Here is a 24,244-nt window from a genome sequence, read left to right on the forward strand (position 1 = left end):
GCTCTGGAGAAGGGAATGGCACCCCACTCCAGTATTCTTGCCTGGAGAATTCCATGGACGGAGAAGCCTGGTGGGCTACAGTCCGTGGGGTCGCAAAGAGTCAGACACAACTGTGTGACTAACACTTTCTTTCACTTTCTATATTTATTTCAAAAAGTATTTATTGAGTCTGTCAGTCAGTTCAGCCAGTTCAGTCACTCAGTCGTGTCCGATTCTTTGCGACCCCATGAATCGCAGCATGCCAGGCTTCCCTGTCCATCACCAACTCCCGGAGATCACTCAAACTCATGTCCATCGAGTCGGTGATGCCATCCAGCCATCTCATCCTCTGTTGTCCCCTTCTCCTCCTGCCCCCAATCCCACCCAGCATCAGAGTCTTTTCCAATGAGTCAACTCTTCGCATGAGGTGGCCAAAGTACTAGAGTTTTAGCTTTAGCATCAGTCCTTCCAAAGAACACCTAGGACCAATCTCCTTTAGGATGGACTGGTTGGATCTCCTTGCAGTCCAAGGGACTCTCAAGAGTCTTCTCCAACACCACAGTTCAAAAGCATCACTTCTTCGACGCTCAGCCTTCTTCACAGTCCAACTCTCACATCCATACATGACTACTGGAAAAACCATAGCCTTGACTAGATGGACCTTTGTTGGCAATTATGTGCTAAATTATCATGGTATGTACTAAGGATAAGGGGAAATATCAATAACCTCAGATATGCAGATGACGCCACCCTTATGGCAGAATGTGAAGAGGAACTAAAAAACCTCTTGATGAAAGTGAAAGAGGATAGTGAAAAAGTTGGCCTAAAGCTCAACATTCAGAAAACGAAGATCATGGCATCTGGTCCCATCACTTCATGGGAAATAGATGGGGAAACAGTGGAAACAGTGTCAGACTTTATTTTTTTGGGCTCCAAAATCACTGCAGATGATGACTGCAGCCATGAAATTAAAAGACGCTTACTCCTTGGAAGAAAAGTTATGACCAACCTAGATAGCATATTCAAAAGCAGAGACATTACTTTGCCGACTAAGGTCCATCTAGTCAAGGCTATGGTTTTTCCTGTGGTCATGTATGGATGTGAGAGTTGGACTGTGAAGAAGGCTGAGCACCAAAGAATTGATGCTTTTGAACTGTGGTGTTGCAGAAGACTCTTGAGAGTCCCTTGGACTGCAAGGAGATCCAACCAGTCCATTCTGAAGGAGATCAACCCTGGGATTTCTTTGGAAGGAATGATGCTAAAGCTGAAGCTCCAGTACTTTGGCCACCTCATGCAAAGAGTTGACTCATTGGAAAAGACTCTGATGCTGGGAGGGATTGGGGGCAGGAGGAGAAGGGGACGACAGAGAATGAGATGGCTGGATGGCATCACTGACTCGATGGACATGAGTCTGAGTGAACTCTGGGAGTTGGCGATGGGCAGGGAGGCCTGGCGTGCTGCGATTCATGGGGTCGCGAAGAGTCGGCCACGACTGAGCGACTGAACTGAACTGAACTAAGGATAAGATACTAGATAGTCAAGGAAGAAGGAACTGTTGTTAATACAAGTTTGTATACCTCATGCACAGTGAGGCCAAATAAACTGAAACTTCAGAGTTTGGAGCAGAGAAACATTTATTGCAGGAAGCATGCAATAAACATGCAGGAAGAGGGTGGCTCAAACCCAAAAAAAGCCCCTAGCACCCTGAGGGTTTAGGCAAAGCCAGGTGAGGGAGGTGGGGTCCCAGTGTATGTGATCAGCTTGTGCACAATTCTCTGATTGGCTGATAGTGAGTTAGCAGGGTGGTGTCACAAAGGTATATTATCAGTCCTTAGGCTCAGGAGGCCTGGGGCTACAGGCTTATGGTCATCAAGTAGTTAACATCTTCCTTTTGTTGGAGAGTGTTTTTTTTTTTTTTTTTTTAATGGGCATCCCTTGTGGCTCAGCTGGTAAAGAATCGCTTGCAGTGCAGGACACCTCGGTTCGATCTCTGGGTTGGGAAGATCCCCTAGAGAAGGGAAAAGCTACCCACTCCAGTATTCTGGCCTGGAGAATTCCATGGATTAGATGGTCCATGGGGTCCCAAAGAGTTGGACACACTGAGTGACTTTCACTGGGGTTTTTTACATCTGCAAAACAACTCAGGAAATGTGCATCAGATACTATTATCTAGGTACTTCAGAGAGGAGCTAAAGCAGAGGATAGGGAGGAAGCCCTGTCCCAAGAAGGCCCCACAGGGTTCTGATCGGTTACAATTCCCCGTTTTCTTTGATAATCTTGAAAAGAACAAGTTTAGAACAAGAAAAGGAATAAAGGTTCAGATGAGGTTAATCATAAACTTGACAGGAGAACCCACAGGGTCCTGATTGGTTACACTGTAAGACAAGAGATCTTAACACAATGTCTCCTACCATCTCAACTAGAGGAAAGAAAATAAATATTGCCAGGCTGGGGAATTCATGAAGGATATTCGACATTGTTGGGATACCCCAGACAGACAGAGATTTGCTCTGTCATGTCCGAATCTTTGAGACCCTACAGACTGTAGCCCACCAGGTTCCTCTGTCCATGAAATTCCCCAGTCAAGAATACTAAAGTGGGTTGCTTTTCCCTTCTCCAGGGGATCTTCCCAACCCAAGGATTGAACCTGGGTTGCAGGCAGATTCTTTATCATCTGAGCCACCAGGGAAGCCCCAAGGATATTAGATATTTGTTAATTGGCATAGAGCTGGATCCTTTCAAGGCACTGTAGGAGAGAAAAGATGAATGAAAGAGTCCTAAGAAGCTTTTTGTCTAATGGAGAAACAAACAAGTACACATCCACCTGAAAACGGCAATGATGAAATATGAAAACTGCGCCATGATGGAATTTGCACAATATCATAAAAAAATGATGATAAAGCAATGGTAAATTCTGCTTCGGTGAAGGACTTAAAGGTAGGTAACATTTGAAAAGGGCAGTGAATGATAAGTAGAAGTTTGTCAGAGGAGAATGGGAAGGGCCCTGTATTATAAGAGAAGGGAACTCCATGAGCAAAGGCATGGAAGGGTGAGAGTATAAAGGAGTGTTTGAGTGAACTCTGAGTAGTCAAGTAGCTGTAAAATCACATCCTAAAGAGAAGAAAAGAGAAAGGGGGGTGGGTGGTGGTGAGTGAAGATGAATGTTTGTGAAGACTTATGTCATTTTCTTTCCCTGTTTTTGTATTATGATGCCCTTCCTGAAGGGATTGGGGAGTTAATGAGAAGACATGGAGTGTGACTGGTAAGTGGCTTCAAGAAAACCCTGAAATAACTAAGGGCTTGTTCACCTGCCAACACCAAAAGGCTAGTCTAGCTATACTGACTGCCTTAAAGTCTCTATGGGAGGATTTTTATGATATCAGACCACCAGGAGCCAATGCTGGAGATGGAGGTGGATTGCTAAGGACAGGGTTGCATGGGCTGGTGCTGCTTCCTCTGATATTTCTTGGAGCTTGGGCCAGACCAAGTCCATGTGAGAGAAAGAAGAAAGGGAAACACATGATGGCATCTGAGTGTCACTCAGGATCATGCCTTCTCCAGGTTTGCCTCCATGGTAACCAAGGCTGGCAATTGTATGGTATTCATTGACCCACTGATCACATATGTCTGGCTGTATGTTTGATAGCATTGACCTTGACTTTGAGTACCTGGGGCCCTATGGCAGGGGAAAATATTCCAGACACTTTGGTGTCAAGCCTTAGCTCACTTAACATCCACACATACATGTACACACACACATACCTGGTAAACACATACATTTCAGTCCACACAGGATATTTTCTTCCCAGAAAATATTGCTATATTTTTATATAAACATAATTTTATTTTATATAAATTTTTATATATTTATATTTTGTTTGCTTATTTTTATTTATATAAATGTATATATAATTAAATATAAATTTTCATATACTTAAAATCTGGATCACATATGAGTCATGTATTTTCCCTAAAATTATCACTACCTTAATCATCAATACTATCCTATCTTTTCCAACAAGAAATATTAGCAGCTTTTGAAGCTGAGGCCCAAGCCACCGGCCATCCCTGTCTACTGATCTTGGGAGCCATGTCTGCAGGCAAAGGAACTGTTGTTTTGGGTTATGAAATGGCCAGAACTGGAATGTGAGTCAGGCAGCAATACCCACAGGCCTGAACAGCATGTCTCATTCCAAGGCGAAACTTAAACCTGAGAGACCCATGGAGCTGCAGTCAAACTAATTAACAAAGTCTTAACATAAACTCAACATAGTATATCTTCATGATGTTTTTGGAGTTCCCCTCCACTTTCTCTTCCTCAAGGCTCTTGCCTGGAAGCTACTACTGTATGCTAAACACTCTTGCCTCCTCCTTAGGGCCTAGAGAGTGTTCCACATATTCTAAGTGGCTGAGGTTCTCCAGTGGGCTTGCATAAATGCACTTGACCCACCTACTATACCAATCCAGGGAGAGGAAGGCTTGTCACCACCACTGAAGGCATGCCACTAGTGAGCAGAAAAGGAAAGTTAGAGAAAGTTCTATGTCATGTATCTATATCCAGATTTCTAGGATTCAGTGGATCATCACTGAAAAACAAAAGAAAAACCCACAGTGCCAGATAAGTCCTGGGGTCTCTGAGAAATGTCTCAGTTGCAGCATAGCCATGGCTATGGCCTCAGTCTCCCCATCATGGCAACGACCAGCTTCAGCTGCTGTTTGCCCCTCCTGTGCCACTTCCCTCCTAGGCTCCTGGACTTCATCATGTGCTGACCTACAATATGCTTGGAGGTTGGCACACCAGTAAAGGACACAATAGCCACCTGCACCAGGGTCCCACTGATCATGGAGAGTTTGCCTATTTGAACACTGTGAGGTAGGAACCATTGGTTAGGACTGGAAAGCAGAAATGGGGAGGAAGGTGGAGAGGAACTGGCTTTGAGCCTTAAGTTGACTATTTCCCCAGGAACTTGCCATAAGAATATCAGTGAGATGATGGGGTTCCTGATGAGAAGCTCATCATGGGGTTCCCCACATATGGACAGACCAAGCACCTCACTTCTTCAGGTGTGTCTGTGGCAGCACCCACCTTAGAACAGGGTCTATTTGGACCCACAACCAGGAGGCTGACTTCAGGTCTACCACGAGGTAACTCCCCTCAGGAGAGGCTGCAATGGAGATTCTGGTCAGTTGGGGAGTGGGGTTAGATAATCTTTGGGTTCTTTTCAGTTATAAGGTAACTCTTGTGTCATTGAGAAACATTCCTCAGGAAGAGATAAATCATCTTGGGAACTGAAGAGGTCTTGCTCTAACATGTATAACATGACCTTAGTTTGACTTATATGAGAGGTGAAGTGAAGTGAAGTGAAGTCGCTCAGTTGTGTCTGACTCTTTGTGATCCCATGGACTGTAGCTACCAGACTCCTTCGTCCAAGGGATTTTCCAGGCAAGTGTACTAGAGTTGGCTGCCATTTCCTTCTCCAGGGGATCTTCCAAACCCAGGGATCGAACCTGGGTCTCCTGCACTGCAAACAGATGCTTTATCGTCTGAGCCACCAAGGAAGCCCTTTTAATAGTAAGAGTTTGCTGCTGCTGCTAAGTCGCTTCAGTCATGTCCGACTCTGTGCGACCCCATAGATGGCAGCCCACCAGGCTCCCCCATCCCTGGAATTCTTGTTTAAATCCAAGTAAAAACACAAAGTTTTTTAAATCGCTGCTTCTTTATTTTTAGAATAAAACAGCTTTCAGGGAAATAGCAACTCTTTTGTAAGCTCGATGTAATACTCAAGCTACTTCTGCTTAATAACTATGTCTAATACAACTTATAAGGCACTTGTATATGTCAGACAGAGTGCTGGACACTAGCAATATAATTAGGTAAGACAGTTTCTCCTCTCATGGAGCTCATAGCCCAAGTATAGGAACCAAACTCCCTGGTGGCTCAGTGGTAAAGAGTTCACCTGCCAAAGCAGGAGACTTGGGTTCAATCCCTGGGTTGGGAAGATCACTTGCAGAAAGAAATGGCAACCCACTCTAATATTCTTGCCTGGGAAATCCCATGGACAGAGGAGCCTGGTGGACTAGAGTCCATGGAGTCACAAAAGAGTTGAACATGATTTAGTGGCTAAACAACAACAGGAAGCAAAAACACAAAGGACATGGATCACATGCCTTCATAGATCACAGCCCTGTTGTGGCAAAGGGGCTTGCATAACTCAATGAAGCTATGAGCCATGCTGTGCAGGGCCACCTATGATGGATGGATCATTGTGGAGAGTTCTGAGAAAATGCAATTCACTGGAGGAGGGAATGGCAAACCACTTGAATCAGGAGAACACCAGACACAGTATGAAAAGTCAAAAAGATATGACACCAGAAGATGAGGCCCCCAGGTTGGTAGGTGTCCAATACACTACCAGGGAAGAATGGGGAGCAATTACTAACAGCTCCAGAAAGAATGAAACAGCTGTGTCAAAGCAGAAATGAAGCTCAGTTGTAAATGTGTCTGGTGGTGAAAGTAAAGCTCGATGCTATAAAGAACAATATTGCATAGGAACCTGGAATGTTACATCCATGAATCAAGGTAAATTAGACATGGTCAAGCAGGAGATTGCAAGAGTGAACATCAACATTTTAGGAATCAATGAACTAAAATGAACAGGAATGGGCAAATTTAATTCAGTTGAATTATATCTACTACTGAGGGCAGGAATCACTTAGAAGAAATGAAGCCCTTATAGTCAACAGAAGAGTCTGAAAGACAGTACTTAGGTGCAGTCAAAAATGACATGATGGTTTCATTTCATTTCCAAGGTAAACCATTCAACATCACAGTAATCCAACTCTATGCCCCAACCACTGATGCCCAAAGAAGCTGAAGTTGAATGGTTCTATGAAGTTGAAGACCTACAAGACCTTCTAAAACTAACTCCAAAAAACGATGCTCTTTTCATCACAGGGGACTGGAATGCAAAAGTAGGAAGTCAAGAGATACCTGGAGTAACAGGCAAATTTGGCCTTAGAATACAAAATGAAGGAGGGCAAAGGCTAACAGAGTTTTGCCAAGAGAACACATTGGTTATAGCAAACACATACTTCCAAGAACACATGAAACAATTCCACACATGGACGTCACCAGATAGTCAATACCAGAATCAGATTGATTATATTCTTTGCAGTCAAAGACGGAGACGCTCTATACAGTGGGCCAAAACAAGACCTGGAGCCGACTGTGGCTCATATCATCAGCTCCTTATTGCAAAGTTCAGGCTTAAATTGAAGAAAGTAGAGAAAACCACGAGACCATTCATGTATGACCTAAATCAAATCCCCTATGATTGTACAGTGGAGGTAACAAATAGATTCAAGGGATTAGATCTTGTAGACAGAGTGTCTGAAGAACTACAGAGAGAGGTTTGTGACATTGTACAGGAGTCAATGACCAAAGCCATCCCAAAGAAAAAGATATGCAAGAAGACAAAGTGGTTGTCTGAGGAGATTTTTAACATAGCTGAGGAAAGAAGAGAAGCAAAAAGCAAGGAAAGATATACCCCAAAAGAAAGGGAAAGATATACCCAAAAAGAAAGGGAAAGATATACCCAACTGATTACAGAGTTCCAGAGAAGAGCAAGGAGAGATAAGAAGGCCTTCTTAAATGAACAATGCAAAGAAATAGAACAAAGCAATAGAATGGGGAAGACTAGAGATCTCTTCTGGAGAAGGAAATGGCAACCCACTCCAGTGTTCTTGCCTGGAGAATCCCAGGGACGGTGGAGCCTGGTGGGCTGCCATCTATGGGGTTGCACAGAGTCAGACATGACTGAAGTGACTTAGCAGAAATCTCTTCAGGAAAATTGGAGATATCATGGGAATATTTCATGCAAGAACAGGCACAATAAAGGACAGAAACAGTAAGGACCTAACAAAAGCAGGAGAGATTAAAAAGAGGTGGCAAGAATACACAAAAGAATCATACAAAAAAGGTCTTAGTGACCCAGATAAGCATGATGGTGTGGTCACTCACCTAGAGCCAGACATCCTGGAGTGTGAAGTCAAGTGGGCCTTAGGAAGCGTTACTACAAACAAAGCTAGAGGAAGTGATGGAATTTCAGCTTAGCTTTTTTAAATCCTTAAAGATGATGCTGTTGAAGTGTTTCATTCAATATGTTAGCAAATTTGGAAAACTCAGCAGTGGCCACAGGATTGAAAAAGGTCAGTTTTCATTCCAATCCCAAAGAAAGGTAATGCCAAAGAATATTCAAACTACCACACAATTGCACTCATTTCACATGCTAACAAGGTAATGTTAAAAATCCTCTAAGCTAGGATTCTGAAATATGTGAACCAAGAACTTCCACATGTACAAACTGGATTTAGAAAAGGCAGAGGAACCAGAGAGCAAATTGCCAATGTTCGTTGGATCAGAGAGAAGGCAAGGAATTCCAGAACAACATCTACTTCTGCTTCATTGACTGCACTAAAACCTTTAACTGTGTGGATCACAACAAACTGTGGAAAATTCTTCAAGAAATGGGAATACTAGACCACCTTACCTGCCTCCTGAGAAACCTGTATACAGGTTAAGAAGAAACAGTTAGAACCAGACATGAAACAATGGACTGGCTCAAAATTGGGAACGGAGTACATCAAGGCTATATATTGTCACCAGCTTATTTAACTTCTATGCAGAGTACAGAATGCAAAATGCCAAGCTGAATGAATCCCAAGCTGGAATCAAGATTGCCAGGAGAAATATCAACAACCTCAGATATGCAAATAATACCACTCTAATGGCAAAAAATGAAGAGGAATTAAAGAGCCTCTTGATGAAGGTAAAGGAGGAGAGTGTGGCTTAAAACTCAGCATTCAAAACACTAAGATCATGGCATCTGGTCCCATCACTTCATGGCAGATAGATGGGGAAAAAGTGGAAGCAGTGACAGATTTTATTTTCTTGGGCTCCAAAAACACTGCAGACAGTCACTGCAGCCAAGAAAGTAAAAGACACTTGCTTCTTGGAGGGAAAGCTATGACAAACCTGTGCTTAGTCTCTTAGTCATGTCCGACTCTTTGTGACCCCATAGACTGCAGCCTGCCAGGCTCCTCTGTCCATGGGGATTCTCCAGGCAAGAATATTGGAGTGGGTTTCCATGCCCTCCTCCAGGGAATCTTCCCAACTCAGGGATTGAACCTAGGTCTCCTGCATTGCAGGTAGATTCTTTTACTATCTGAGCCACAAGGGAAGCCCATGACAAACCTAGTCAGTATATTAAAAAGCAAAGACATCATATTTCAAATAATGTCCATATGGTCAAAGCTATGGTTTTTCCAGTAGTCATGTATGGATGTGAGAGTTGGACCATGAAGAAGGCTGAGCCCCGAAGAATTGATGTTTTTGAACTGTGGTGCTGGAGAAGAATCCTGAGAGTTCCTTGGACTGCAAGGAGATCAAACCAGTCAATCCTAAAGGAAATCAACCCTGAATATTCATTGGAAGGACTGATGTTGAAGTTCCAACACTTTGATCACCTGATGTGAAGAGCTGACTTATTGGAAAAGACTCTGATGCACAGAAAGATTGAGGGAAGGAGGATATGAGGCAACAGAGGATGACATGGTTGGATAGCATTACTGACTCAATGGACATGAATCTGAGCAAACACTGGAAGTAAGTGAAGGACAGGGAAACCTGGCATGCTGCAGTCCATGGGGTCACAAAAAGTTGGACAAGACTTAGTAACTGAGCAATAACAACAACAATGAAGAGTTGAAAGGAGCCAGGCAAGCAAAAGTTAAGAAGAATGATTTTCTAAAGAAGTGGTAACAGCATTAGCAAAGGATTGAAGGCAAGAAAGAGTTTGAAAGTGAAAGTGAAACTCACTCAGTCATGTCTGACTCTTTGAGACCCCGTGGACTGTAGCCCATCAGGTTCCTCTGTCCATGGGATTCTCCAGGCAAGAATACTGTATTGGGTTGCCATCGCCTTCTCCAGGGCATCTTCCTGACCCAGGAATTGAACCCAGGTCTCCTGCATAGCAGGCAGATTCCTTACTGAGAAGAGTTTCAGTTCAGTTCAGTTCAGTCACTCAGTTGTGTCCGACTCTTCGCAACCCCATGGGCTACAGCACACCAGGCCTCCCTGTCCATCACCAACTCCTGGAGTCTACTCAAATTCATCTCCATTGAATGGTGATGCCATCCAACCATCTCATCCTCTGTTGTTCCCTTTTCCCTCCCTCCCTCAATCTTTCCCAGCATTAGGGTCTTTACAAATGGGTCAGCTCTTCACATCAGTTCAGTTCAGTTCAGTCACTCAGTCGTGTCCGACTCTTTGCGACCCCATGAATGGCAGCACGCCATCAGGTGGCCAAAATATTGGAGTTTCAGCTTCAACATCAGTCCTTCCAATGAACACCCAGGACTGACCTCCTTTAGGATGGACTGGTTGGATCTCCTTGCAGTCCAAGGGACTCTCAAGAGTCTTCTCCAACACCACAGTTCCAAACATCAATTCTTCAGTGCTCAGCTTTCTTCACAGTCCAACTCTCACATCCATACATGACCACTGGAAAAACCATGGCCTTGACTAGATGGACCTTTGCTGGCAAAGTAATGTCTTTGCTTTTTAATATGCTGTCTAGGTTGGTCATAGCTTTCCTTCCAAGGAGTAAGCATCTTTTATTTATTTTTATTTTTATTTTATTTTACTTTACACTACTGTATCGGTTTTGCCATACATTGACATGAATCTGCCACGGGTGTATACGAGCTCCCAATCCTGAACCCCCCTCCCACCTCCCACCCCATATCATCTCTCTGGATCATCCCTGTGCACCAGCTCCAAGCATCCTGTATCCTGTATCGAACATAGACTGGCACTTCATTTCTTACATGATAGTATACATGTTTCAATGCCATTCTCCCAAATCATCCCACCCTCGCCCTCTCCCTCAGAGTCCAAAAGTCCATTCTATACATCTGTGTCTCTTTTGCTGTCTCGCATAGAGGGTCATCATTACCATCTTTCTAAATTCCGTATATATGTGTCAGTATACTGTATTGGTGTTTTTCTTTCTGGCTTACTTCACTCTGTATAATCGGCTCCAGTTTCATCCACCTCATTAGAACTGATTCAAATGTATTCTTTTTAATGGCTGAGTAATACTCCATTGTGTATACGTACCACAGCTTTCTTATCCATTCATCTGCTGATGGACATCTAGGTTGTTTCCATGTCCTGGCTAGTATAAACAGTGCTGCAATGAACATTGGGGTACATGTGTCTCTTTCAATTCTAGTTTCCTCGGTGTGTATGCCCAGCAGTGGGATTGCTGGGTCATAAGGCAGTTCTATTTCCAGTTTTTTAAGGAATCTCCACACTGTTCTTCATAGTGGCTGTACTAGTTTGCATTCACGCCAACAGTGTATTAATTTCATGGCTGCAGTCACCATCTGCAGTGATTTTGGAGCCCCCAAGAAAATAAAGTCAGCCACTGTTTCCCCAACTATTTGCCATGAAGTGATGGGACCAGATGCCATGATCTTTGTTTTCTGAATGTTGAGCTTTAAGCCAACGTTTTCACTCTCCTCTTTCACTTTCATCAAGAGGCTCTTTAGTTCTTCTTCACTTTCTGCCATAAGGGTGGTATCATCTGCATATCCAAGGTTATTGATATTTCTCCCGGCAATCTTGATTCCAGCTTGTGCTTCTTCCAGCCCAGCATTTCTCATGATGTACTCTGCATATATATTAAATAAGCAGGGTGATAATATACAGCCTTGATGTACTCCTTTTGCTAGTCTGTTGTTCCATGTCCAGATCTAACTGTTGCTTCATGACCTGCATAGAGATTTCTCAAGAAGCAGGTCAGGTGGTCTGGTATTCCCATCTCTTTCAGAATTTTCCACAGTTTATTGTGATCCACACAGTCAAAGGCTTTGTCATAGTCAGTAAAGCAGAGTTTATTGACTAGAGGAGTTTAGCATAGCTGTTTTTAAAAAATGAGACACTAGAGCTTTAAAAAGGAGAGTGAAGTCACAGTAAGCTCCCAGATCCTCTACCAGGAGTTCCTGGGCTTTTTCATCAGAATTGTCATTAAATATGACTTAGATTCAAGGAATATTATTGTCCTGTATCTCTTTGGTGATGGTTACACCTTACCAGGACCTATCCTTGTATTTCAGGAGCTATTTCCAGAAATAAGGGAATTGCTATAAGTTGGAAAGTAGCCCCAAGCAATGCAGGATACCCTGGTTTGATTACTAGGTTGGGAAGATCCACTGGAGAAGGGATAGGCTACCCATTCCAGTATTCTGGCCTTGGTGAATTCAATGGACTGTATAGTCCACGGGGTAGCAAAGAGTCAGACACAACTGAGCGACTTTCACTTTCACTTGGAAGAAGAAGCTAAAGAAACAGGATATCCCAGACTGCTGATCAAGCAGCTGATTCTGCTGGCAAGGGACCACTGACACAGGATATAAAATTGCAATGACTGGGAAGTGAGTGTGATGAGCCTCCCAGGGCCCCCAAATCCTACAGCAGAGATTCCTAAACTTTTTGGTGGCGAGCACCCCAAGTAGTTATGTAATGTTTAAAAAGGTGATACCTTCAATTGCCAAAGAAATTTGGGTAATGATTGGCTCTGGAATAAAGTGCTGACTTGTTTAAACTGCCACTATGATGGATCTTGGGGAAAAGAGGAACAAGGTTCAAGACCTTGCCAAATTGATATATATAACAGAAATCCTCATTAGCAGTTCCTTTTGGAAAAGGTTGTGAAATATGGAAAACTATTATTGACAAAGCTACACCCTTATGATTCCCATGATCCTGGAGATGTGTATTTCTGAAACACATACCCTTCAAACAACATTTGCTTGACTTCTTTTTGGGTTTGCCTTTAGTCTTTTAAGGAAGTAAAGGAGACTTTCTGTCTAGGTCCATGGGAGTCACAGAAGATAACAGGAAGGCACTCAGGAAGGCACTCAGGAAGCCACATTAGTGGATCCATGTGGATATCTACCTGCCATCATGAATTTTCAGTGCTATCTTTTCTTGCTCTTATATTGTCTACAAGAGAAAGCTACCAAGATCTTGATGGCTCAGATCTCTTGTTCCAGGCGCCTTGATTTCATAAGCGTGATGACCTATGACTTCCATGGTAGCTGGGACACATGTACAGGCACAATAGTCTCCTGTATGTAGGAACAAAGGATTGATGTGACATGGGTTATTTCAACTGTGTAAGAAAGAGAAGACTCAAATATGCAGAAGGAAGATGGGGAAGGGATTTGGAGCCTTGGTTGTGGGAAAACAGGTTTTCTCTTTGGGTGACAATTAGCTAGACTTTGTTAATCATGTGGGACAAACAATGGTGAAGAATAAAGTCTGTGTTGCTTCTACAGGCATATGCTGTGAAGTACTGGAGAGACAACGGCATCCCTTTGGAGAAACTCATGGAGTTCGCCACCTATGGGAGGACCTTCCAGCTCAGCACTTCTGACACGTCAGTCTGTGCCTCAGTCTCTGGAACAGGGTCATCTGGTCCTTACGCACATGAGGCTGACTTCTGGGCTTACAAGAGGTAACCCCATGGCTAAATCAGGCTAAAATGCCCTGGGGAAAATTCAACCCTCCAAGTCATCTTGCTATTCTTATATTCTTAAGATTTTATACCCTGGCTTTCACAGATCTGTGGAAAGGCAGGTTGATGGCTGTGGAATACTTTTCACTTAGAAAATTATCTGAATTGTCTTTTGGTTTTTTTTTAAAATATAGATTTATTTATTTTAATTGGAGGTTAATTACTTTACAATATTGTATTGGTTTTGCCATACATCAACATGAATCTGCCGCAGGTATACACGTTTCCCATCCTGAACCCCCCTCCCTCCTTCCTCCCCATACCATCCCTCTGGGTCGTCTCCATGCACCAGCCCCAAGCATCCAGTTTTGAAGTGTATGGTACCATCTTTCCCACAGCCCAAAGCTATACTGAATTTCATGACATCCATATAAATAGGTGGAGAAGGATTTCAACAGACTAGCCTGGGGAGGGCAAATATTATGATTTCTCCACCAACCTGAATTGAATGAATTTACTAAAAATTTATGCTGAAAATACACAGAATGATTAGCAGTGTTTGTTACTCAAGTGTTTGTGGAAGAATTATCTCAGCACGTATGGTCATGCTTACCATTTCTCAATCTCTCCTATGTACAGAATTAAAATTTCACTTGCTTGCTGCCTGTTTTCATAGAGATTTGTGTTCATTTTATGAAACAAAATCACTTTTGAGATACATATACGAAATTAATGTAGATATTTCACAATGTCCCCTTTTCCATCCCCTTCCCATTTCTTACTATTTTTCTCCCAGTTAAAGTCCTTTCTTCTCCAACACATGACATAATCTGACATGTTCAGTGTTGTCTTCCTCATTCCTCCATAGAGCTGTACATTCCTAAGTAAAGCCACAACTGAAGACCAAAAAGTCCTATATGCTTATAAAAACACTGAGTGGTTTGTTTGTGACAATATTAAGAGCTGTAGATATGTTGTGAACAATGTAAAAAAAAAAATACAATTCTAGCTTTGAATCCTAAGCTTATCAGGAGCCCATTTCACCAAGATCTATGGTTTGAAAGTTTTCAATATTCACAGAGTGGGGTACACACCAGGCAGTGTCTAGATAAGTACTTTGAATGGAGCTTCTATGAGGTCTGACCTTGGCACACCTAGAGTAACTTGTGAGACTTCAGGACATCACTAAAATGGGGAAAGGAGGGTAGCCAATCCACTAACCTGCCTGGGGAGCCCTTCTCGTACTTCAGTCCAGGCCCAGGATGTCAGTAGATGAGTTTATTTTAATTCTTTTTGTGACCCCAGTGCTTGCCACTCTGCCTGATTTGCATGGTAGGAACTCAGTATGATGATGACTGACAGAATAAATAGATGACGTAATGGGAAAGGGGGGATTTTTGACTTGGTTTTACATGAATTTAGGACAGGCTATCAAATTGGGACATTCCCGCTCCACACCAGGGAACTTGGACACTTGGAAGAGCTCCTTTTCAGGTATTGTATTCTTCAACTCTGTTCTCTATATTTTCTCTTTGTTAAAAAACTTCTTGTTACTTCTCACTCTGTGCATCCATTCTTTTCCCAAGTTCTTGGATCTTTTTTATAATCATTATTTTGAACTCTTTCTCAGGTAGACTGGCTCTTTCTACTTCATTTAGTTGTTCTGGGGTTTTATCTTCTTTCAAGTGAAGCATATTTCTCTGCCATCTCATTTTGTCTAAACTATTTGTATTTTTATGTAGGTGGAATGTTAGTTATTAGTTATATTTCTCAGCCTTGGAGAAGTGGCTCTCTGTAGAGTATGTCTTATGTAACCTAGGAGTACACTCCCCATTCATCTCCCAAGGACTAGGGACCAGTGGTCTAAGGGTAAGTTCTGACTTGTTTATAGACTTAGTTCCTCAGGCTGCAGGATTATAGTTTTCTGCCTTATGACGCTTGTCCTCTGGTGGGTGAGGCTAGACTAGTGGTTTGTCAGGCTTCTTGGTTTGTCTGGCCCCTGGAGGGGCCAATGCCTGCCCAGTGGTGAGTGGAGCTGGAGGTCTTGGTCCTCCAGCAGGCAGGGCCATGTCAAGGGGCATGTTTAAAGGTGGCTGTGGGCTCAGGAAGTCTTTTGACAGGCTGTCTGCTGATGGATGGGGCTGCATCCCCACCCAGTTTGTTGTTTGGCCTGAGACATCCCAGCTCTGGGGCCTAGAGTCTGTTGGATGGGGCCAGGTCTTGCTGCTAATGACCCAAGCAAGATGTCTACCTCCAGTCAGAGTTCATGCAGATGAACCCCCACACCCCAATATTTTTTTACCACCAATATCTTTGTCCCCAGGATGAGCCACCACTCTCCTCACCTTCCCAGGTGGCCCTCAAAACCCCAACAGATAGGTCTTGCTCAGGCTTCTGTGAAGTTACTGCTTTTGCCCTGAGTGTTGGTGTGCATGAGATTTTGTGTGTAGCTTTTAAGAGTGGAGTCTCTATTTCCCCCAGTTCTGTGAAGCTCCTGCCATTAAACCCCACTGGCCTTCAAAGTCAAAGGCTCTGGAGGCTGTTCTTCTCAATGTCAAATATAAGGCTGACATGGAGCTCAGAACTTTCACACCTGTGGAAGAACTTCTGTCGTATTATTCTTCAGTTTGTGAGATCTGATCATATCACAAGTGTACCCTTCCTAGTGTCTCACTGTGGTTACTTCTTTATGTCTTTGGATGCTGGATAGTTGTTTAGCAGCAAGTTGTGATTTTGGTGTGCTTGTGAGAAGAGGTGAGCTCACAAAGTTTTTTCTACTCTGCCACCTTGTTTAGGAATTGGAAGAGCCACTAAAACATTTACTCTGCCTTAAGTATCCTCTACATCTAGCAAGCCCAAATACAAAGTCAAGAAAGCCATCGAAATCCTTGATATGTATAGATCAACAATCTCCTATCACCAGGGCTAGCAGTAGAAAACATAAAACTCATTCCTGGGACTTATAGCTAGAGGGTGGGGATGCACAAGTATAATATTTCAGTAAAGTGAAGCCACTCTACTGAGCACTCAGTTAGGAAACTCTCGGACCCTTCTACATTTTTACAGAACAAACCAGCACGTGGAAAGAGCACCCTCTGTATAATGAGTCTTTATGCAGTCATATAGTAATCATGAGCCCTTTGCCCCTCCCTGCACCCCATGCTGGCAGACAGGAGGGTCAGAGCAATGCAGAAGGACAAGAGCAGCTCTGTCCTCAGTCCTGGAGAGTCTTTGGTCAGGAGGAGCATGTGAAGGTAGTCACAGCTTTTCAGTTGTAGTACAAGCTTAGGTAGGCCAAACGGTTCCGATGCTTTCTAAAGTCCTTGTCTGTGGACAGCTGCAATGAAAAATACTGTCAAAGTCAATATATTCACATGAGATCTCCCTGCCTCTGGTCTTCCTGGATGTGTGAAATAGACCCGTATGTTAGAGCTGTTTTAGCCTACCTGAGCCCCAACCACACAGTAACCTAACCTAGTGAATCTCTCAACATTGCTCTGTATATCTACTCTTTGTCATCTTTTTCTGGAATATATCATGCTAGGAATTATTTTCTACTTGGCAAATCATCAAGTATAGCTGGTAAATTTCTTGAAAACAAAGATTATGTGTTTAATTCTTGAATGTTACCTGTAGGCCCTAGCACAATGATGTTAGTACATTTGGCATTTAATAAACACTTGCAGAATTAATCCAAAGTTCCACCAAGGGGGAAAAGAACACCTCTGGATTTATTACAAGTGACATGGGCTGACCATTTATTATGCTACAGGTCTGGTGCTATAATATCTCAATCTTTACAACTTCATCAGATCATTGATGAAGTACTTTTTGTACTTCCTTTCCTATTGCTCCTTGTTGAAGTACACCAGAAGAAGGGGCACATACCCAGGATAACAAGGGTCCTTTGAGTATGTCCGAAAGCGAGGTGACAAGGTATTAAATGGAGCAAAATTTGGTTTGTGTGTTTATATCCATTTTAAAGATATGCAAACTGAGGCTTAGAAAAGTTAGAGGACACATAGCAAACAAATATGGAACTAGTGTTTGAACTCAGGCAATCTGTTCCTAAAATCCATGTTCTTGCCAGAATGATCCACTGCACCTTGATGATCTAACACTAAGTGATGTGATGGGAAGAGCACTGGCTTAAAAGTCACATGATCTATATTCTAGCTGAGCAACTTCAACAAGCCATTTAATCCTTCTAAGCCTCAGTTTGGACTTCCCTGGTAATTCAGCTGGTCAAGAATCCACCTGCAATGTGGGACACCTGGGTTCGATCCTTGGGTTGCAAAGAGCCCCTGGAGGAGGGTGTGGCAACCCACTCCAATATTCTAGTCTGGAGAATTCCCACAGATGGAGGAGCCTGGCAGGCTACAGCCCAAGTGGTTGCAGAGTCAGATGTGAAAGTGTTAGTTACTTCAGTCGTGTCTGACTCTTTGTGACCCCATGGTCTGTAGCCCGCCAGGTTTCTCTGTCCATGGTATTCTCCCGGTGAGAATACTGGAGTGGGTTGCCATTCCCTTCTCTAAAAGAGTCAGATGCAATTGAATGACTAAGCACAGCACAGCACAGCACAATCCTCAGTTTCCTCCTCAATCACAGAGGATAATTATCTCAGACTACCACAAAGATTATTTGAGGACTAAATAAGAAACTGTGACTTTTGTTCAGTCACATACACTTTTAGAAATCTAGTGAAATTGTGTAACTCTCCAAAACTTCCCATATGGATATATTACACAAAATTGTGCAAGTAATTTCAGGGGATCAAGGATTTCTTGAAGCTTATTCACAGACCTCTGGTTAAGAATCACAGATACATGTGGAAGTATTAGGTAAAGGCTCCACAGATGTTCAATCATATTACCTCAGTTTTCAGGGTTCTTTTCTGTAGACATGGAACCTGAGCCCAGTCTGGAGATCCAAATTTCATTGGCCAGGCGACTTTCTGGGGTGCCTTTTTCTCTAGTTTATATGTGCCAGGGCTAGAAATAAAAATATAAAACCTTATGTTGAAGAGTTAGTGACCACCACAATTCTAGTTTAGAGAAATCCCACAGAGGGGCCTGGCAGGCTACAGTCCATGGGGCTGCAAGGTCAGATGTGAAAGTGTTAGTCACTTCAGTCATATCTGACTCTCTGTGACCTCATGGACTGTAGCCCGCCAGGTTCCTCTGTCCATGGGATTCTCCAGGCAAAAATACTGAAGTGGTTTGTAGTGACCACAAACTTCATCAGTACTACCTGTGTACCTAAACTAGTCCTAACTCTCCTGGAAAAGGCAACAGACAGATTAGATCTTAATGTTTGGCAAGCACAGGGTTCCTTTGCCTGCTAATGTGCTTCTAAATAGGTGTTAGTGTTCGAGATTTTTAGTCCTGACATGCAGTGAAGGTAAAAATCAACTCTAGTTTAAGCTATTTCTGTAACCTCTTCTTAACTGAGAGACCAAGAGATCCCAGAAGTGGTGGATGATAACAGAAATTTGCCACAGTGATGCTAATTAGTACCCATGATGTGAAATTTCTCAACAATAGGGTATTTTGTATTGCCTTTGTTCATATCATTTTGTCTTTTGGTGTAGACGCTTAACTGTGGAAATAAGATGTAGAGTGGACATGGGAAACAAGCTTCATCATCTCCACTTCTTTACTACAACCTTAAGAAAGTTATATTTCCTCTCTGATCGTTGGAATTCTCACCAGTAAAAGAAAGGCCTTGATGATGCCCTATAATTTTCAATGGCTTCCTAAAGCACTGAGACCCCCTCCCTTGGTCTATGAGGCTTCTGGACTCTAGCCCTTCTTCCTCCTCTGTTCTCGTTTTCTCCTTGCCCACTGCACTGTAGCCACACTAGCCTTCTTTCTTTTTTCCTCACACCTCCCAACTACAGCCTTTGTACTTGTAGTTCCTTCTGGCTGGGAAGCTCTCGGCCTAGATCTTCATAGGGTCAGTTCAGTCTTGTCATTGTGCTTTCAGATGAAGTGTCATTTCCCAGAAAGACCAATCCTTGCCAAAGTAGATTCCAGCCATCACTCTATGTCATATCATCTTTGTAAAAAATATTACTGTTTTTATTTATTTATTTATTTATTTATTTTAGGCTGTCCTGGGTCTTTGTTGGTTCACAAGCTTTCCCTCTAGGTGAGATGAGCAGGGGCTACTCTCCAGTTGCAGTATGTGGGGTTCTCATTGCGGCAGTGCCTCTTGCTGTGAAGCATGGGCTCTAGGGAGTGCCAGCTTCACTAGTTGTGGCTCCCAGGCTCTAGAGCACAGGCTCAGTAGTTGTGCATGGGCTTAGTTGCTCCAAGGCATGCCAGATCTTTCTAGATCAGGGATCCAACACATTTCTCCTGCATTTCCAGGCATATTCTTTACCACTAAGTCACAAGGGAAGCCCCCCACCCCCACCCGCCCTGCTATTATATCATCTTGTTTGGTGTTATTCAGCATTCCACCAGGTCAGCATACTTCCTGGTGTGCCTGTGGTAGCTCCAGCTCATGGCTGCTATCTTGGTATAATTATTAATAAGAGCCCCTTACAGTCTCAGAAGTGCCACATGCTGACTAATAAAGTATATGGTCACTCTCTATCACCACTGATTACTTTCTTGCTTATTGGCTTCTCATCTGTCTGGACTCTAGAATGTAAGCTCCAAGAAATGATGATGGGTGTAATGCAAAATCTTTGGAACCTACACAACTTCTTGGCCTTCTGTAAATATTTATTGAATGAATCACCACACTCTACAATTTTATAATTCTAGAGACCTGGAAGGCAAGAGGTTGAATCTTTAAAGATAGATGGTTTCTTATTTATAGGGCATGGTTGGGATGTAACTCCTTTTTGTACTTCCTTTCCTATTGCTCCTTGTTGAAGTGCACCAGAAGAAGGGGCACATACCCAGGATAACAAGGGTCCTTTGAGTATGTCCGAAAGCGAGGTGACAAGGTATTAAATGGAGCAAAATTTGGTTTGTGTGTTTGCTCCTGAAGATTGACTGTCTGGTACATGCCTGGGTAAGGTGTCACATCCTGTTTCCAAGAAAAAGATCAATATGTCAGAGGGTGATGTATATATATGTAAAGACTTCTAAGTAGAAAAAAACAAAGTCATCCTCCCCCTCTTCATGTATCAGCTATGGTTTAACTATCTCAAGCTATAGAATTAAGCCTACAGTAGGTAGAAAACCAAGATAAGAGTATGGTTCAGCTACCTAAAGGTACCTAATGTTTTGGCTATAGAAATAAACCGTGGGAGGGGGGTTCAGGATGGGGGACACGTGTATACCTGTGGCGGATTCATGTTGATGTATGGCAAAACCAATACAATATTGTAAAGTAATTAACCCCCAATTAAAATAAATAAATTTATATTAAAAAAAACCTATGGGGGCAGAGATCCAAGGTAACCTATTGTAGCTAATATCCCCACCATCCCACCACCCCACTCAGATTTTCTTTTGGAGCCAGTATCCCTCTCCTTGAGTGTAAGTGACAAGAAAATGTCCAACAAGAGATTAGGAACCTATACTGAAGACTTGAAATCCAATCACACAAAAATGTTAAGAAGTTAGAACTGGTTTTTTAACTGATAAGATATTATATTATATATTACATATAATTATATGATGCATATAAACAAAGCTTCCAGTATTTTATCAGCAGGTGTCTCAGGACTGAAACCCTGCCTTGGTACCATTTCTTCTGAGAATTATTTTCCACTCTCCCAGGACACTCACACACACATTTCCCATGTTAGCACCCAAGTTTTTATGTAGACTCCTTAGTAGCTTTTGTCCAGATGACTTTCATCTTGAATTTTAGGACATACTTTAGGTAACCTCCAACCATGCTCCCCAATGCAAATACATGCAGCAACATGGATCACACTGAAATCTAAGCACGTACAGCCATTTCTAACCTTGTTCTTTGGCTTAAACCTCACAGCTGTTCTGGCTCCAAAACCATATCCTTTTATACTTGTTGGGATCTTAGCGAGGTTGTATGCCAAGTCTTTACTCTTCATGTATTATGTAGAAAACAAAGACAAAACATGCATAGAGAACATTATAGTCATTAAAACGGAGTGATCTCAAGAGTATCCCTGAATCTTCTCTGCTCAAGTTGCCCTTTCTTTCTTGATTCCTCTGAATCAAGACCAAACAATTACATATGTAACACAGGCTTCTCTACAAAGAAATGTGGCTGGATAGGTAGAGTGAATGACATTTGAATCCAGTGAATCTACTTTTCTGAGCCTCACAGAGCTGAATCAGCTTTATATGGTTTCAACTGAATCTGACTATGATTTTGTAAACTACCTATCAGCACAGACACGGTAGGCTTGGACTAAGAGGAAATATTTAGTCACCGGCCTTTGTAGGTATGAATGATGAAGGAACACTTACTGGGGATGGCATGAGGCCAAGGCTTGCATTTAGTGGGGATGGCAAATGCAAGTAATGGCCCTTTACTTTCTGATACTGGCCCTGACAGCTGGTTGCAGACAGAGAACCAGAGAGCACTTTCTCATGCTGGGACCCAGAAGGTCACAAATTGCACAGGGCTTTTCTTCCAGGAAACATGGGTATCCTTAGATAGCCTGGGAACTGACACCCACCTGAGGTAAGGTGAATACTCACTTCTTCTGCTATATAACATCCAGGCCCTCTGTGGGGCACTCCCCTAATAGGGAGAAACTTGTTTCCCAACAAGTTTGGGGGATAGAAGTGAGGAAAGATCTTCCTATGTTGACATGTTCCAAAGGAGTAGTTAACCAGCGTCTCTGGAGAGCGAGAAAGAGGAGAAACTCCACATGAAGGAAGTCCATGTGGTCCAAATGAGGGTTGGTGGCAGGATCGGTGTGGGGAAAGGTGGTCGAGACCTGAGCAGACTGCACTCTTAACGAAAGCGTGACCAATCCAAGGAGACGGGCAAGCTACATTTCTCTCCTTTCCCCCTTGGTCTTTCCCAGTCTCCCCATCTTCCTTCTGCCTCTACTCTGACTCAGCCTTCCTCACCTGCTTTGCTGAAGCACATCGCGCCAGGGCCTCTAGGGCGAGCGTTTTGAACCGCGTTGCCTAGGAAACAGGCTGGCAGGCAACCCCAGCTCTGGTGCGCCTGCGTGGCAAGGGGGCCCGCCACGGAGCCACGGAGCCACGTTGGGTGGGAACCGGCACCGCTAGGGCCAGGGGCCCAGGAGGGTGTGAACTAACAAAAACAAAAAAATGTATGTGTACCAAAGAAATGAGGGACATAAAAAGGCTGAGGAGTTACTTAAGATTCAGGCATATTGATGAAGCATGAAAATCTAATGCAACATATGTTCCTAGATTGGACCTTGAATGAGATAAGAAAGATACGTTGTTGGGAAAGTTAGAGGTTTTTTCCTACTTAGCCAGTCACTGAAAAGACACTGAATTATTCAACGTATTTTTTTATGACTAGTATTCAACAAATATTTATTAGTGGCCAAATAATGGTAAAGATTTAACCATATTGGACCGTGTGCTACTTAGATCGTTTTGGAGATTCATCTTTGTCTCCTAAGAAGTTAATTTCCAATGTTTTCTCACTGGAAGCAGAATGATGGATTTTACCAGCCATCCCATCTCCCCCTGTCTTTTTCTGGAAGCTTTCCCCACCTAGTTTTCTGGACTGTTAGTAGGACAACAATAATGCCAGAATAAAGCTAAATGGCTTGTTAGTTAAACCCTCTAAAGAGGTGGACTTTCCTTTTACAGAAATAATTTTGTTAGTTTAGTGACAATAGACTACTTGAATCCTAGAAGTGAATTACTGTCTTGGTGTAAACCAAGCTTGTTTCACTCAGCCTCCTCCCCACCACCAACAGGTGCTGTTGAATTGTGGGAGCTGAATGAAAACAAGCCACTCATTGTCAGCAAGTTTTGTAAGTATGAGGTTTGTTCCAAATTATTATATTTACATAAACCTTTCTTTTAGTAAGTCACACACTTAGTGCTTCTTTGCATTCTGAGGAAGCTTTAGAGCATCTAAGGAGAGCCAACAAATGTGGAAGAAGCTGAGAGAATTTATATCCAATCACCCTTTGTAGAGAGTTTCTTAGGGTTAATCTCTGGGTCACACTGAACATTATTAGAATCACTTGTGCAGAAACTGGTTTTGTTTGGATAAAGGGTAAGCAAGCTCTAGTCTCAATTTTGAGTTAAAGTTTCCCTAGAGCATCAGTAACCTATATAGATCAATTTTGGGAAAATAAAATAAGCAGAACAGTCTTGGACCCAAAACACATTGTTTTCTTGCATTCTCCATCAAAAATGGGCATCTATGGAATTTTTCATCTTCATTATACGGTCACAAGACTCATTCAATCCAGAAAGACTCAAGCAGGTACAGAGATAGGGAGAGAAATTTAACTTACTTTAAGTTATAGAGGCATATGACCCATAATCCATGATCCCAAAATCTTTTGTCATCTTGTGTAAGGTTTAATACCCTCCTCAACTTATCGTGGAAAATTTCCTTATCTTGTACGTGATATGCCATAGTTTCAATATATAATATATCATCAAAATCCAAAAGATCATCTGATCTCTATTCCTGCCCTGCAAATATGTGTTAATATACAATATTTGTTTTTTTCTCTTTCTAACTTACTTCATTCTAACAGTAAAAGAGTGACAGTCTCTAGG

The 24,244-nt window shown here is 42.6% G+C and overlaps 1 protein-coding gene across 2 annotated transcripts; it reads right to left on the reverse strand.

Annotated features, from left to right (window-relative positions):
* Positions 1–16,830: 16,830 nt before the first annotated feature.
* On the reverse strand, positions 16,831–22,610 carry LOC120856688 (protein pitchfork). Of its 2 annotated transcripts, XM_040232052.1 has the most exons (6): positions 22,592–22,610; positions 22,210–22,356; positions 21,493–21,584; positions 20,473–20,603; positions 18,436–18,553; positions 16,831–16,899 (listed from the first exon to the last, which is right to left on the reverse strand). In XM_040232052.1, exons 1-6 carry the CDS (start codon positions 22,608–22,610, stop codon positions 16,831–16,833), a joined length of 576 nt encoding a protein of 191 aa, XP_040087986.1. The 2 variants fall into 2 exon arrangements, with proteins under 2 accessions (XP_040087986.1, XP_040087987.1); XM_040232053.1 differs by lacking the exon at positions 21,493–21,584 and having other exon boundaries at positions 22,214–22,356.
* Between the last annotated feature and the right edge of the window lie 1,634 nt (positions 22,611–24,244).

Source organism: Oryx dammah, unplaced genomic scaffold (genome assembly GCF_014754425.2).
Source record: "Oryx dammah isolate SB20612 unplaced genomic scaffold, SCBI_Odam_1.1 HiC_scaffold_28, whole genome shotgun sequence".
Taxonomy (NCBI): domain Eukaryota; kingdom Metazoa; phylum Chordata; class Mammalia; order Artiodactyla; family Bovidae; genus Oryx; species Oryx dammah.